Source organism: Anser anser, assembly GCF_964211835.1.
Source record: "Anser anser genome assembly, chromosome: W".
Taxonomy (NCBI): Eukaryota; Metazoa; Chordata; class Aves; order Anseriformes; family Anatidae; genus Anser; species Anser anser.
Window position 1 is genome coordinate 16,642,054 of NC_139731.1, and position 14,766 is coordinate 16,656,819.

The following is a 14,766-nucleotide window of genomic DNA, read 5'->3' on the forward strand; positions in this document are numbered from 1 at the left end:
TAGTTTGCGGATGTGAAACCCATGTATTTCATCTGGGTCTTCTGAGTTACAGGCAGTTAAAAATTAGACTGCTTATTAGGTTGTTGTAATCTGAGCCAGACTCTAAGTAACAAGTTTCTTAAAAGCTTAACTTTGTAATTTATTTATAGACTTCCAACACCAGAAGTTTAATATTAGTCAGATATATTCTAGTCAACAAGAGTTTATGTAACTGCGATGTAAAGAATTGCCTAATTATATTTATGACTGTTGGAAACTGTCATGTTACTTGAGAAATTTGTTGAAGAATGCTCACGACGCCGCACGGTTGGCTTGCTGAAACACGCGCTGCTGAGGAGCCAAATGTAATAAAGTGTTTGGAAACCGGGGAGTGGCACCAACACTGGAAGGAGAAGAAGAAAGGGGTTAAATCTGCTGGATTAAGGAATAAGTTGCAGTATAATTACTCAGACTACTCAATAATATTTTTGTCCAATTTATTCATTTTTAAAAAACATAGCCAGTCCATTGAGCACCTGTACACTTTAAAATATTGAATATTTAAGTGCTTTAACTATTTTCTGTGTAGATGATGATCTAAATTAACGAGCAGTGTGCGGTCTGATTTGGAATTTTACAGCTGGGGCAGGGGCTTTGCTAATTTCAGCTCTGGCTGAAATAGGCCGGGTACAGAGCTCTTTAAACATCGGTGGGAGGGAACAAGCGCGAACTGTGTGCATGTGTTTTTAAAAACTGACTGGGATCAGCGAGTGCTGATGCTTTTATTTGGGTATAACTGTAGGGGACCGGAGGGAACCTTAGAAGGTCTCTGGCCCAACCGTGTCCCCAGGGCGGGGTCAGCTCTGGGATCACACCAGGTTGCTCAGGGCTTTCTCTAGTCAAGACCTCCAAAGATTCAGGCTTTACGGCTGCCCTGAGCCCCCATGGCACTGCTCGAGCCCTCTCTGTGAAGTAGTGTCCCCGTATATCCGTCCAGCCTGCATCTCTCTGCATTGGTGCCCCCTGGATAGCAGCCCTGCGCTTCAGCAAAGGGACTGCCCCCTGTTTTGGGTACTGGAACGTGGGCCGCTCGAACAGCGCGGCGCCGTAGTGCTGTGGGAGCTCGAGGGAGCGGCGCCCTGCGGAGCGAGCAGCGCGCCTTGTTCGCTCGAGCCTCTGTTGCATTGTGTGCCAGAACTTGCGAGCTTACGTGCACAGAAAAGTGTGTTTCAGAACTTTTTGTTGAGAGTCGTGTTGCCTAAAAGCATTACCAGATCGCTGTGGAGAATTACAAGTGTGTGGGAAACAATAAATGACAAGCTTTTATTGTGTCTGTTTGACCACTCGAGTTGGCTTAATCCTGGTCATGGTAGCTGCCTTAGAAAGCCTGCATGAGTCGCTTTGTGTCCATGCTGCCTGTTGGCATGAAAAGTGGGCCTGGTGAAAAGTCGCAGGGAAAAACTACTCAGCTCAGAGCAGGGCCACAACGATGCACTGCTGGCTTAATGACGTGCAAGTAACCAACGCGCAGTGTTCTCGGCATCAGTACCATTCACGTTCTTGTCTCAAGTAAGTGCCCCGTCCAGGTGTATCCAGGATCTCTACCAACCAGAACTGAATGGGTAACCTGGAATTGCAAAACAAAGCAGAGTTTTTAGCTGGGACAGAGGTGTGAACACCGTGCTGGGTTTGGGGGCAATTCTGTTTCATTGCAATCGGAGTATTGCTTTTCAGGTTTCGGTAAACAAGGTTTGAGTAATAAGTATATTACTCTGTGGTGCTCTAAGGTATCGAGGGCACCTGCCACGTTTCCCCCGTCTGCCTTCCCCAGCACTATCAGCAGGATTTTCCAACCACCAGAGCTCCTCTGGTAAATTGCCTGCCTTCCGATGCGATGTGTGCTGCCAGCTGCATGCCGGGGTCGTGCCTGCCCTGCCCCGGACACTTGCTGCATCCGCGTCTCGTCCCTCCCTTCTGCTGCTCCCTGTGCCTCTGCCAACGGTCAGCGTGCTGCCGTTGTGGGGGCAGCTCCAAGTCTGTGTGCGAAGCCAGGCAGTTACGCGCAGGTGCCGCAGCCCCGGCCCAGGCTGCCCAGAGAGGGGCTGGGGGCTGCTCGGGGAGGTCTCCAGCAGCCGCCTGCACGTGGGGCTGGGCACCCTGCTCGGGGGGCTGCCGGGCCGGGGGGGCCAGGGGCACCCGGGGCTGCCTGCCCACCCCGACCGGTCCGTGACTGTGTATCGAGAGTCTGCGGTAAAACCTCGTGAGACAGAGCATGGAAACGTGTTCTGAATGTACCGGGCACATCTGGTTGGTGAATGGCATGGTGGAAGGCCCTTTCTGTGTAGGGAGAACCATTGCTACTTGCTTGTAAACGTCTGTCTTTCAGAAGCGTTGTGGTGTGGCGAACGCTTCCTCCTCCTTCCTCATGTGTCTGTCCTCCTTCCTGGGAGCCTGGGAAGACTGCTTAGGCATAATGGGTTGGTTTCTCTGGTGCTTTGCTCTGGCCTTTGTTCGGTGGTTTGTTCTGGCCCTTTTTTTTTGTTTTGTCGTTGGCTTATAAAAGTTTTGGTTTAGTTTGCGTTTCATCTTGCTCGGTATCTGAGAACAGGTGTTCTAGTGATGAATCCATATGGTGGTGTTTTCATGACTGGAGTATTTGCATAGGTTTTGCCAGCAGTTACTTTTTGAAAATAGCATCATGGCCTCGTGTGTTTTCATTACAGAGGCCTTTAAGTATCCCTGATATCCTCTGCCCAGAAATATTTCTTGATTTATTTTTTTCCTGAAGTTTGGCAGGTAGTGTTAGAGTTCAATAGAAAGAGCCTTCATTTATGATGAACAGGAGTTTAAATGGTATGTTATGGGAGTACATCAACATGCAAGAAGAATATTGAAAAAAGTTAATGCAAGTGAGTTTTGATCCTTGTTTTACGTGGATGCAGGAGACACCCACGTCCGTGGTTTTGGAAGTACGTCTGGTCTGTGAGCTTGCGGCTCGGCGTGACCGCCCCAGTGTATCGGCAGTAGTAGGGTTAGGGTGATCTCCTGGACGCTGGGGCTGAGCTCGCTGGAACTGCTACGTGGTGGGAGAAGCAGCAGAACAGACTGCAACGTTTCTTGTCGGCAGCTACTTCTAAGTGGAGAAAGACAATGGTTATAAACTCAGCGTTCTTTGGTATCTCTTACTTATGTCCTCTTACTTTCTGATGGAGCGAACAGAAGTAGTGGGTGTGGCAGTCACTGTTCAGGTAGCTAAATCCTTTTGGGAGACGTAGGCTTGGAAGCTGCCGTCTGTGGCTGGGATGCTGTCTGTGCCACTGTTGCTGAGTGAGTTTGGTGCTCTTATCCTCACTTCCAGTGCTACAAAAAGCTTTTCTTATGCAGGAAGCTTCGTGGTTCTTTAGGACAGATGATGGGTTCAAAGGAGAGGAAAAAAATGTCAACTGTCAGATCTGTTGAGGCAGCTGCAGCTTCCCGAGCTGTGAATGAAGCGCTCGATTTAGCAGCAGGTAAAGCAGATAGCGTGACTGGAGCCGCTTTCTCTGCAAGCTGTCAGCAAATCCCATCAGTCACAGCCTCTGGATAAGAAACTTGTGGTGAATCTCAGCTCTTTCACCCTTTACTTTTTGTGTGTGTCCTTATGCTCTTTTTAAGTTTGCTTGTTTATTTTTAAATAATTGTTGTTATTAAAAAAAAAAAAAGCCTAAAGACCAAAACCAAGGTGGCACTGCATTTCATGTGGCTTAGAGATGTCCCTACCAGGTGCTGTTTTCTACTGCTTTGCAATGTTTAATTTGACAAAGTCAGTCAGATGGTAGACTTCAGAAAACATTAAGATGATTATAGAAAAGTGAAGGGCAAGGAAAGGGGAAGAAACTCCTCTGCCCTTCCTCTTGATGCTCATTCCCACCTCTGCTGTGCATCCTGTCCTTCCTGAAGCAGCAGCTACTAGCATGCCTCCGCTGGACCAAGCCACAGTACTGACTGGGCTGAGAAGTGACCTCCCCTTCCCCCTGACAGCTGCTTTTGACTTGAATTCTTCCTCTCACCTATACTCATGCGTAGCTCCACGCAGAGGTGTTCTCCACTGAAGACGGGCAGCACAAGGGCCAGAACAAGGGGCTGGGGCAGAGCAAGATGCGCTGCCGGGCAGGCTCGCAGCGCTTCGGCATCTGTCAGGCTACGAGCTTCATCTGGGCAAGTGATTGCACGTACGTAAATAGTCCTAAAGATCTTCTAAGCGTTCAGGTAAACTCCCAGCTCCCATTCAGGAGTGGAGACTTGTTCAGTTCATTGGCTGTTTTAGAGTAGGCAGAGGGGTCGATAGTTTGTTCAGGAGAGGCTAAGTTTTCCTACTCAATTTTGTAATAAACCTGGTTTTCCCTTGTTTAAAAAAAAAGTATTGCAAAAAAGAATCTGTTGCCTCCTTCACCATTCCTCATTTTTCCTGGATATTGTTGCATGGTATCCTAATAGAGATGATTTGCATTTTTATTTTTCAGATGTTGATCTTAGTGTTGGTTCTAATATTTAGTTTATAGGAAACATTTATATTTGCACCATGCAGCTATAGCAAGCTTGTGTCTTTAGGCAATAATGTTGATGCTCACCTTGAGAAGAACGTTTGAAAAGATGAATAACATTGAGATCTGAATTAGTATTTCCTCATGGTTTTTCACGATGAATTCCATGTAAAGGGAATGGGTTTACTCCTCCAGTTTTGTTACTGTATGCTCAAATCAGAATGAGCTTAGGAACTGTGAATGCCCATGACATTTCTCTTGCATTGCTCCCCTTCCTCTGCTCTCCCCTTTCTCCAGCTCAGTGACAGCAGAGTCTGAAATGTGCAAACCTGATGGGTGTTGCAGGGTTTCAGGTAGTTAGAAGTAGGGTATCTTGAAGAAACGGTGTTAACCCTGATCTACCAAAGCTGGAAAGCGTATGATTTGCTTCGATGAATGTCTGGTTTCTACTGCTTCTTGTAATAGGGTATTTTTTCAGTAAATATAGGTGGCATGGTACATTAAGCAATTCAGAGCGGTGTTAGCATTTCTTTTTAATCACTGTGATGCTTTGTTTTCTCTCAAACCTTGGCGCTCAATGATGAATTTAATTGCAGTTTAAGTAGGTGCATTTATGTGCATCAACAGATACGATAATCTAACACGACATCTTGTTTATTCGTATGTTATTTTCACTCTGCAGTGTTATTTTCCAAGTAAATTGAACTCCTAGTATAATGAACACTCAAATGCTGATTATTCTTTAGCAATACTGACAAAATGTTTTTCGATGTTATGGAGTATCAGATGTGCTTGAGAGAGTCTCTGCAAGTCTGAACGAATTAGTTGATCTCAGTGTCTGCTGTCTGTCCTTTCTTCAAAAGCTTTAGATTGCATCCTTGAACTCCCCCTTCTTCTAGAACGTTCTTCCTTGCAGGAAGAGAAGGTGCTAGGAGGCTGTACCAGTGGAAGAGGTTACTGCTCCGTGGTAGTAGTGCTACTACCCCGTACTGGTAGCTACTGTCTCCCTGCTGAGAGAAGAAGTTAGGAAACTCAGATCTGGAGGACAGCAAGCCTGCAGCACCGCGACAGGGTTGAGCAGCTTGGTAAAAGCAGTGACCTCCTTTAGTGCCGTAGCCTATGTCTGAAAGACATCAGACATACGGAGCTGTATGGTCTCTGGAATACACAGGTCTACTTCCTTCTCCTTCTGAAAAGAGGGAAGGGGGGGAAAGAAAATCTGAAGCCAGACTCATCTATGCTAGCTGGTTACAGTGCTATGGACAAGACCCTTCCCTAAGTAAACTAATGGAGATTAGCTGTAGTGGTGCTTCTGCTTGCTACTCTGCAGAGTTTAGAATACCCCGTGGCTGCAAATTTGATGGTCACCATGCTTCATCATGTTTAGAAATGGTATTTGAAGGGAGGCTGAATCATTTGCTAGTGCTGGTGGGCAGAACTTGTATGCAAGCAAGAGGTGTTTGTCCACAGAAGCGGGAGAAAGCTGCAAGTTAATGCCATGGTCAGTATTTAATTGAGCATATTCAAACACATCTTTTAAGTGTTTCAGTAGCTTATTACAGTAAATTGGTTTCAGTAAAAACACTTCCTCTAAAAATATTGAGCTGTTACTGTTATCCAATTAAATGACAAACTTACATTGAAATTATATTTGGCTGTAGAATTCCCATTAAATTTGACATCTTCTTTTGCAGTGACCCCTACGTGAAACTTTCCTTGTATGTAGCAGATGAGAACAGAGAACTTGCCCTGGTGCAGACAAAAACTATTAAAAAGGTATGTATATACTTTTTTGTTTCGTTGTTTTGGAGACACTAAGAACACTGGAACCTGCTTCTATAATGTAATACAACACTGAACTTGTTACACACATGTATAGAAACCCAGTAACGCCGCCTTCTTTCAAACCAGAATGAGAAAACAAAGGCATGCATGTTCAATGTGTATGATCTGTTGTTGTTTCATAATAGCATTTTTACATGTATTCTCTCTGTAAAATACCTTCTTTATACCCTGTTTAGCTTAGTTTGGTGTAAAATTTTATACATTAAAATTTGTGAGAAAAATGTTAATTTTTTTGAAAAGCAGTGCCAAGTTAGCTGGTATAGTAACAACATGGACTGTGTCATTTTTTGTTTCCTTAAATAGGTTCAAGATTTATTGCCACTTCTATATAAGTATGTTGGAAGTTTTCTCATGGTTCTTATACCTCATTTTTGTCGAAGGCGTGTGCTTGCTGTCATGTCCTTTCGTGGGACATGCTCGCACAGGACTGCCTCCTGTTCCTGGAGTCGTATCAGTGAAAAACACGTAGGCTAGATAGGTCACTTGCAGGCTGTATAATACCTGGCTGTTTTAATTGTGCTATAGTATCAAGTGTCATATTCTCTCCGAAGTGTGAGACTTTGTTTTATTATGGAACATCGGTGTTCATAAGAAACCATTACATCAGTATCTGTGTACTGAAAAATCTTTCTTACATTGCAAAGGTTAGGTGAAAAGAATAAAATGAGTGTAGGCGGAGGCTTCTTCTCTTAACGTAAATAAATTACGTTATTGACCTCTGCAGTAGTTTTGGACCAGTAGTATGGCCTCAGAGCTGCTCGGTTATGGAACAGGCCACCTGTTTCATCGGGAGAGAGCTCGGTGGAAGTCGGAGGCATGTGAACAGTTACACCCCACTGACAGCCTGTGCATTAGCTTTCGGGCGCTTGCTTGAAAATGGATGCTTCAGCATTCCTGAAAAATAATGGCTTTCTTCCTGTCACAGGCAAGTCCAGCCCTTATAGCGCTTGTTTGTTCTCCTAAAATAGTGTGGCAGCTTCTGCTAACTGGCAAATGCCTGTAGGTGGGAGAAAGATTCTGATCTTTCACCTTTCACTTGAATGAAAGACTTTGAACATGAGGTGCTGTGAGTCGCGATGGTCTGGATGACCTCCAGAGGTCCCTTCCGACTTCAGCTGTTTTGTGACTTCAGATGAAACGCAGGACGGTTGTGATGGCAGAGGGGGTGTAAGACAGGTCTTGAAGGAGCAAGGGTCCTTTGGCTTGGGAGAGAGATGCTTTGTAGCAAGTCTGTGCAATAGCGGTGGGGAGATCAGAAAGTGTGGCATGGATAAGACTTTTCCCCCTTGCTTCTTAGGAAAAGATGGTGGTCACATCCAGAGCTTTATTAAATTTCTCATTTCTTCCAGTAGCAGTGCAGCTTTTCTTGGGGTGTTACAGTCAAAGCAGATTGTCTTATGTCTATTTTTTTCTTACTGGGATAACATCGTCTGTATTTGGAAGGGTGTTGCTAGTGTAAAAGCATGAGTACTAAAGAGATGGCGTATTTGGCTCCTACATGTCTGAGAAGTGATGGCTACAGAAGTGTAGTGCAAAAAGTTACGAGCAGTTGAAACGAGAGCCTTGGTTTGGACATAAGGTTGTAGTGTTATTGCTGAAATGATAATTACCGTCTTTGGATGTGTGTGACAGGTAGGGGAGTAAGAGCTTCTGAGAAGACTACCATAAATAAAAGCCCTAGTAAAGTTGTGAAAGCATTGTGTTGCTCCTCTGAGGGAAGGTGGTAAACTCATGGATCCTTGTGCTGCCCTAGGAAGGAGGAGAAAAAGGACAATGTTTGTCTGCAGTTGGATTTCTGTGCAGAGGGCTGAGGGTGAGATGATGATGATGTACTCTTGGGATTGCATCTGCCTTTTTTCACTGTTTCTTGTAACTGTCACTTAAAGTCTGGACTCTCTCAGTCGTTTCCGTAATAGTACTGTTAACTCATCCTTTGGAAACTTCTCGTCAGTCATTTCATTATTCAATCGCTGAATTTCATCTTGTCTGCCCTCGGAGCAGTTTTCTTCCTATGCAACATACAACTTCTGTGTTTATTTCATGAATAGCAAACACGTGTATGTCGTCTTCATTTTGAGTTACATTAATTAAGGAAAAAATACTGAGCAAAGTCACTCCCAGGAGTGATTCTGAAAGATACTGCCGATTATTTCCTCCTAGTCTGCTTTTAATGTGATGGCATCTAACCCTTCACCTCCTCCTTATTTTTTCTACTCATTGTTGTCTTCCTCACTTGAACGGGTAAATTTGTGTGCACTGGCTTGCAGGAGTGCTTATAAGAAGGCACAAGGGACTGCAGTTTCCCCTTTTTATTCTCCCTTTAATTTACCAGAGCAGTTATCTGATAGGCATCCTGCTGTACAGCTGGGCCTAGCCTTGTGAAGTGCTTAGTTACAGCCAAGCAGGATTAAATCTACGCTGTTTCCTTACTCTGCAGAAATAAAGTTATCGGAGAGAAGTTTTGGGCGCATCTGTCATGATGTAGCGATGTTGAATTTCTGAGGCTGTTTGTTTTGGTTTACCTCCCTCCACACATCTAGTTAGTCCAGCTGTGGCATTTGATTAAAGCCTTGCGTTTCCTTTTGGAGCTTTGTTTTGAATGACTCGCTAGAAGTGCTCTTTTACTCTCTTTCTGTAGTAAAAGAACTCTTTGCCGTTTGTAAGCTGCTCAGTATGACCTTTTCAAAATTTTTGCTACTACTCAGCATGTGATTTCATGTGTTAATCCTTTCAAAAGTCCAGATGAAGACTCTTCAGTTTCTTCGATTTGACTGTGGTGAGCTTTGAAGACTTCAGTTCTACTTCAGTTGTGACACGAGTGTCTTCCTACTGATCCCTGTTAGCTATTCTGCCTTTACCATAGTGTTAAACACACAACTTCCTACATCTAAAAGTGTTTTGCTCTCCTCTGAGAGCTTCATTGCTTAGTAGCATCTCTTCTTTCTTTCCTTGTTCTCTTTTTATTTATATGGTTGAAGAACTTTCTTCGTGTTTGTTCTAATATCCTGTGGAAGATCTAACTCAGCTTGACTCTTGGCAGTTCTTTATCTCCACAATACTTGCCCTTTTTAGGATGTAGCTCTTTTTGCTGGTGAGTCTTTTTGTTGTTGTTTCCCTGCTAATATCCTTTCTGAAGTGGTTATTCATCCATTTATTTCTGGAGACTTTCTTTACAAGTGTTTTTCTCCTTTGCTGTGATTCTAGTGTTTGTGCTTTCTGAATTGACCTATCAGTTGTTGTATTTGTAAAGGTGGAAGAAATTTCTAACAGTCACCAGTTCATTTACTAAAAATTGTGCTTCCTAATACATCACACGTTTCCTGAAATTTATAATTGTGGTTAAAAAATCGTTGTGGATTCAAAATCGTTGCATTATTGATCGGTAGTAGTACCCTCAAATTTAGTTGCTAAATTACATGCAAGGGGGCTCTGTTGCCAAGAACAGCCACAGTGAATGAATACAAATATTTGAAAGAACATTTTCCTTTATTGCTTCTTTGTGTGAGTGAATACATCTTTGCCTTTATAGCGCAAAAAAGAAAAAAGAAGCTGAAAGTGTGTCTCTGCCCCCTACCCCACCGCTGTGATCACTGGTCTTTTCTTTTGTGAAATGTTTTCCTGCCCTGAATCAGAAAGCTGTTCAGGATCAACATCTAACATGAGTACAAATGTTAACCACCTGCATAACCTTTTATAAAGGTTTAGAGGTTGAAGATTTTTATTACATCTTTCTTTTTGTAGAGTTATTTCATTTTCTCTTCCTGTATTTCTTAAATTCTCTGGAACAAGGTTTTTAAGTCTCAGTATCTGATTATTAATTGTACAATATGTGTGTATATATGTGTCAGGTTGAGATTCAGCCCACGCTTAAAGGGGAAGGGGCTGTGCGAGTGTCAGCATTACGTGGCACCCGAGCGCATGCTGAGCCGCGCACTGACTCGCGTTTCCGTAGTGCAGAGACATGCCTGAGCCACTGTGTCCTGGATGTGATAGATATTTTGCGTCTATATCAAGCAGTTCAAGATAAACACCCAAGATTGTCCTTCTGCTCTAATAAAATTTTGGTGGGTGTAGAGCCAATTCCTACCATCAGCTCTTCTGGTAAATCTCTGCTGTGTGAGAGAATGAGGGAATGGTTTGGCAAGAAAACAAAGCCATTGGACATACTGTACTAGATTTTCAACTTACCCAAATTTGAAGTGCACAAATTGTTAATGTTTGTAGTTCTAGTTTTTTAATCATCAATTTATGATTTTATGCTTGAGCTCCCTTCAGACTGTAAATGAAACATTTTATTCTGAATGTTTTATTCAAATTATTAAATTGAAACTACAATCCTCCGGTCTTGAAGGAGATTAGGAAGAGTATGGTATCTATTCAAAGGACATAACCTTTCCTTTTGTTCTCTTTCTTTTTAATCTATATAATATGACTGTCCTTATCTTTGCAATACTAATGCTGACCTTGTGTTTAAAAAATAAGTTGTTTTTTTGTCTTGATGTAAATAAATGTGGAAAAGGAAATATCTTAAGGTTTTGTTTCTGTAGATTTCCAGTGATTTCCCTTTTACTCACAGAATAGCATTTATGCTTAATATCTATTTTCGGATCATCTGACTCAAATATCCTCCCACATGTGGTTTACTCAGTAGAGAAGTTAAATCATTTGACAGCAATATTTTTATTTGCATTATTTTGTTATGACATCCTTTTTTCTCTCCTTCTGTTTTGCTAGAAAATTGTGATTTGCATGCACATTTCAATTACTGCAAAAGTGCAAACCTAAAGAGGTCTTAGTGTGTTAATGTTAATTTCTTTTACAGACACTGAATCCAAAATGGAATGAAGAATTTTATTTTAGAGTAAGTTTCCCTTTACTTGCAAACATTATAATGTGTACGATTAATCACATGGTGTTTTATAAGGTTGGGAAGAAGCTTTTTGTTGTTATTGTTTATATGCTTTCTTAAAAAATGCTCGTCCTGATGTTTGCTGTGGTCTTAAAATGTTAGTGTGGTGGCAAATAATCAGAAATATTTCAGGGAACTGTATGAGATTTAAGCTGTCATGGCAAAAAATAATGAAATACAAATGTAGAGAAGCAATGCTGAAAAAGTAATTTATCTTGACCTTCATATTGCTTGCCAAAATAAATCAAAATATGCTTTTTTCTTGTAGTTAACTTTTATCTTTTTAGATCTTTCTTAAAATGAGTGTAACTTTCACCAAAAACTGTGATACAGTTTCAATTAGTAGGTGACTTCATCAGAAAAAATAATATTTGAAAAATAGGAAAGGAGGCATTAAAATTGTTGTTATCAGAACCAACATAATATAAATGAGAAGGATGATAACTTTGTTATTTACTTGCTAAAAGTATTTTTCTGAGGAAGAATGACTTAATTTTACTGCAGCTGTAGCTTTCACAAAAGGAGGTTAGGTAAAATTTCAGTGGTTTAACATCTAATCTTAAACAGCTGCTTGAGAACAGATGTCATTGTAGATTGTTAGAAATGGGTATCCTATCAAACTTGGTTTATAGTCCTAGTGTTTGACGGTCTTGCTAATAAGATCATTCAAATAGTTCCCACCAATATTATTGCTAATACACATTTTTTTGAGGTTCGAATGGAATTTTTACTTTTAAACATTTACCAAGTGGCTTTTCGAGATTTTGTAACAGGTTAATAAATATTTAAATCTCTAAAAATTGTCTTTATCTAATGTTTTGATTCGTATAACGTACTCGTGACTGTGAAATATGGACTCAGACTTGCTTCTTTAAGCTGTGCAGAGTCAATAGCAACTGTCCTGACACTAACTTCATTTTGACTGCCCTGAGGTTTTCCATCTTCATCCCAGAGGTCCTTGGTAGTTGCACCCCCTTGTTGCAGAGGTGACCCCACCAGCTGCCCGCAGCAGTGCAGCTGGGCTTTTAATACTGTCATTTTACCACAAAGTCGCTACCCTAATAAGAGAGCGTTTTATGGCAGGGTTCAAATGCATTGCCCACAGCATAGAGGACGAATTACATAGCGATGGCCATTATGGCAATTGCACAGGGAAGGGGAGATAAAGGCAGTTTTACACTTGGTATGTACTTGAAGACATTTCAGGCTCACCCAGATTGGATTCCCTGCTGTGTGACTCAGAGATGAGTGACTGCGCCTCCGTAAGCCCATCCTTACAAATACAGGTCTCAAAAACGTGCTGTGCTGTAAGATAGACTGCGAGGAACAAATTCATGTGCTTTAAAGTGGAGTATTTTTACCCAGGATTAGAAAACTTATTTGTGTTTATAATTTTGACTGATACTTCTCAAGATACACTTTTTCATCATGTAGTTTTTCCAGGAAAAGAGAATACCCAAACCCACAGCCATTTGTCTGGATTAAACTACACGTGTACTTCACAGAAGCTCCGTTAAAATACCTTGAAAGCCCTAGACACCAATGTGAATATTTAAATTAATGCATACCTTTTTTATGTGCCACAATTTTCTGATCTTTTCAAAACTGGGGATTTCCTCACCACCCCTACAGAATTATCAATCAGTCGAGAACTATTTTATGTAAATTTTCTTAATTAAACAAGTAGACATACTAACCTGGCTTACAAGTTTTTCTGAAGATCTATCAAGTGGACCAACTACTACCAAACATTTCTTTTCTTGTTTAATAGTGACTGCCTTGTCTACCTCCCCGAGCTGTCTTCTTTAAGTGTTAGTAGTCTTTCTGCTTAGATTTACTTCCAAGTGAATCATTTCCTGCAGACCCAGTTGCTGTTTTCAAGTGTTAGAGCTAATTTTGCCGAACACAAAGTGGGTTTTCTGACTTCTGTTGGGTTTTCCACGATGTGTGATAAATGGGCTAGAAACAGTGACAGGTGGACGGACTGAAACAGAGACGGTGAAGTTCCGAAAGAAATGCAGCAAAGCTTTTGCTCCATACGTTTTGGTTGAGCTCTGCAGACGTGGAACCCCGAACTCCGTGAGCCCTGCTGTTCTGTGCAGCCCGGCCTGTGCCCAAGCCCCGAGCTCGCCCCTTCGGCCGGGCCCTTCGTGGATGAGGCGAGGTGTGCTGCTGGGCTCGCCGCCGGGGTCCCCGTGTGCGGTGCAAACCGAGGCTTACCTGAGGGGGAAGCCGCTGGGATGCTGCCCTGGGGCATCTCCAGATGCTGTCAGCCTGCGTGCAGCGCGGCCTCTCCTCTTCAGAGCTGTCTGCAGACAGAGAGGTGCGGTACCTGTCCTGCACTGAGCGCAGTAAAGAAGAGCCTCAAATGTTCCCTGGTAGGCTAGGTCTAACTGCCGTAGGGTTTAGAAACAAATTGTTCGAGTGCTCCCGTTTAAGTAAAACTAAAAAATTCCCTAAAACCTGTTAGCCCTGTTCAGTTTGCCTTGGTTTAATCGTACCCATATAGTGTACCCATAGTACCCATATAGTGTTGTTATCAAGCGAATGAACCTAAAGTGATATTTGAATTTTCTCATAGGTAAACCCAACCAATCATCGTCTCCTGTTCGAAGTGTTCGATGAAAACAGATTGGTGAGTGCTCCTTGATTGTTTCGCTGATCACAGGCTGTGTAACATGAATGGCAAGAACATAGCACGTCTTAATGGTGTATTTTTGTCTGTACATTAGCGTGCTGGGCAATACAGGTTAAAGCGTAAATAGTGTCTATTTTATGGACGAGTGGAACATTAAACACAGAAGTACTCTACTGGCTCGGACCAGAATGGACCCTCTTAACCCAGTATTCTGACAGTGGAAGCCCCATCGGATTCTTCCTTAGGCTTCTCTGATGTAAACTGATAAGCAGTCCCAGCCCTTTTAGTCACTTACAAAGCAGCTGCTTCATCCTCTGATCATTTTAGTGTCTATTTCCTGTAACTTTTAATACTTCTTAATCCTTTTTTGGGATGTGGTAACCAGAGCTCCACTTAAGCCTCAAGAAGCGGGTGCATGAAGGCATGAGGAATTGGTAAAATAACGAGTGCTCTGAGTTTTGTGTTCAGTTCTGTCCCTGATGACACCTGACATATTTTTAGGGTTTTTAGCCTTGAACTTCATTTTGCTGATGCAACAGTTGTTCTAGAGAAGTCTCCCCAAATCTTACTGCTAGGCCCCTTTGTTAGCTTTGTCTTCTGAAAACTATAGCACAATTGTTTTTGTTTATGAGATGAGGTATTACATTTCTGGGTTGGGAGCTGTACAATCTCTACTAAAATTGCTTGCCTTATGAAGATTAGGATCAGTGTTGTGAAGATCTTTTTACGCTAAACAAACATAATATGGAAATATCAATCACCAAAAATGTATTCTTTTTCTCTGTATTCCTATTAAATATAGAGTGAAGAAAAATAAAAGTTAAAATATTCTGGGGGAAAAAAGGACTCAGTGAAACAATACTATTTTGTGA

General features: G+C 42.2%; 1 protein-coding gene across 14 annotated transcripts in view; it reads left to right on the top strand.

The window, feature by feature from the left end:
• LOC310888585 (E3 ubiquitin-protein ligase NEDD4-like) overlaps positions 1-14,766 on the top strand; it is a 149,777-nt gene that overhangs the window by 62,504 nt on the left and 72,507 nt on the right. For 12 of the 14 annotated variants that reach the window (XM_083815428.1, XM_083815410.1, XM_083815408.1 and 9 more), the window contains 3 exons: positions 6,197-6,278; positions 11,170-11,208; positions 13,838-13,891. In XM_083815428.1, coding sequence (XP_083671554.1) covers positions 6,197-6,278; positions 11,170-11,208; positions 13,838-13,891 — 175 coding nt within the window. The remainder of the gene's footprint in view (positions 1-6,196; positions 6,279-11,169; positions 11,209-13,837; positions 13,892-14,766) is intronic. The other 2 variants (XM_083815416.1, XM_083815417.1) reach the window with 2 other exon arrangements.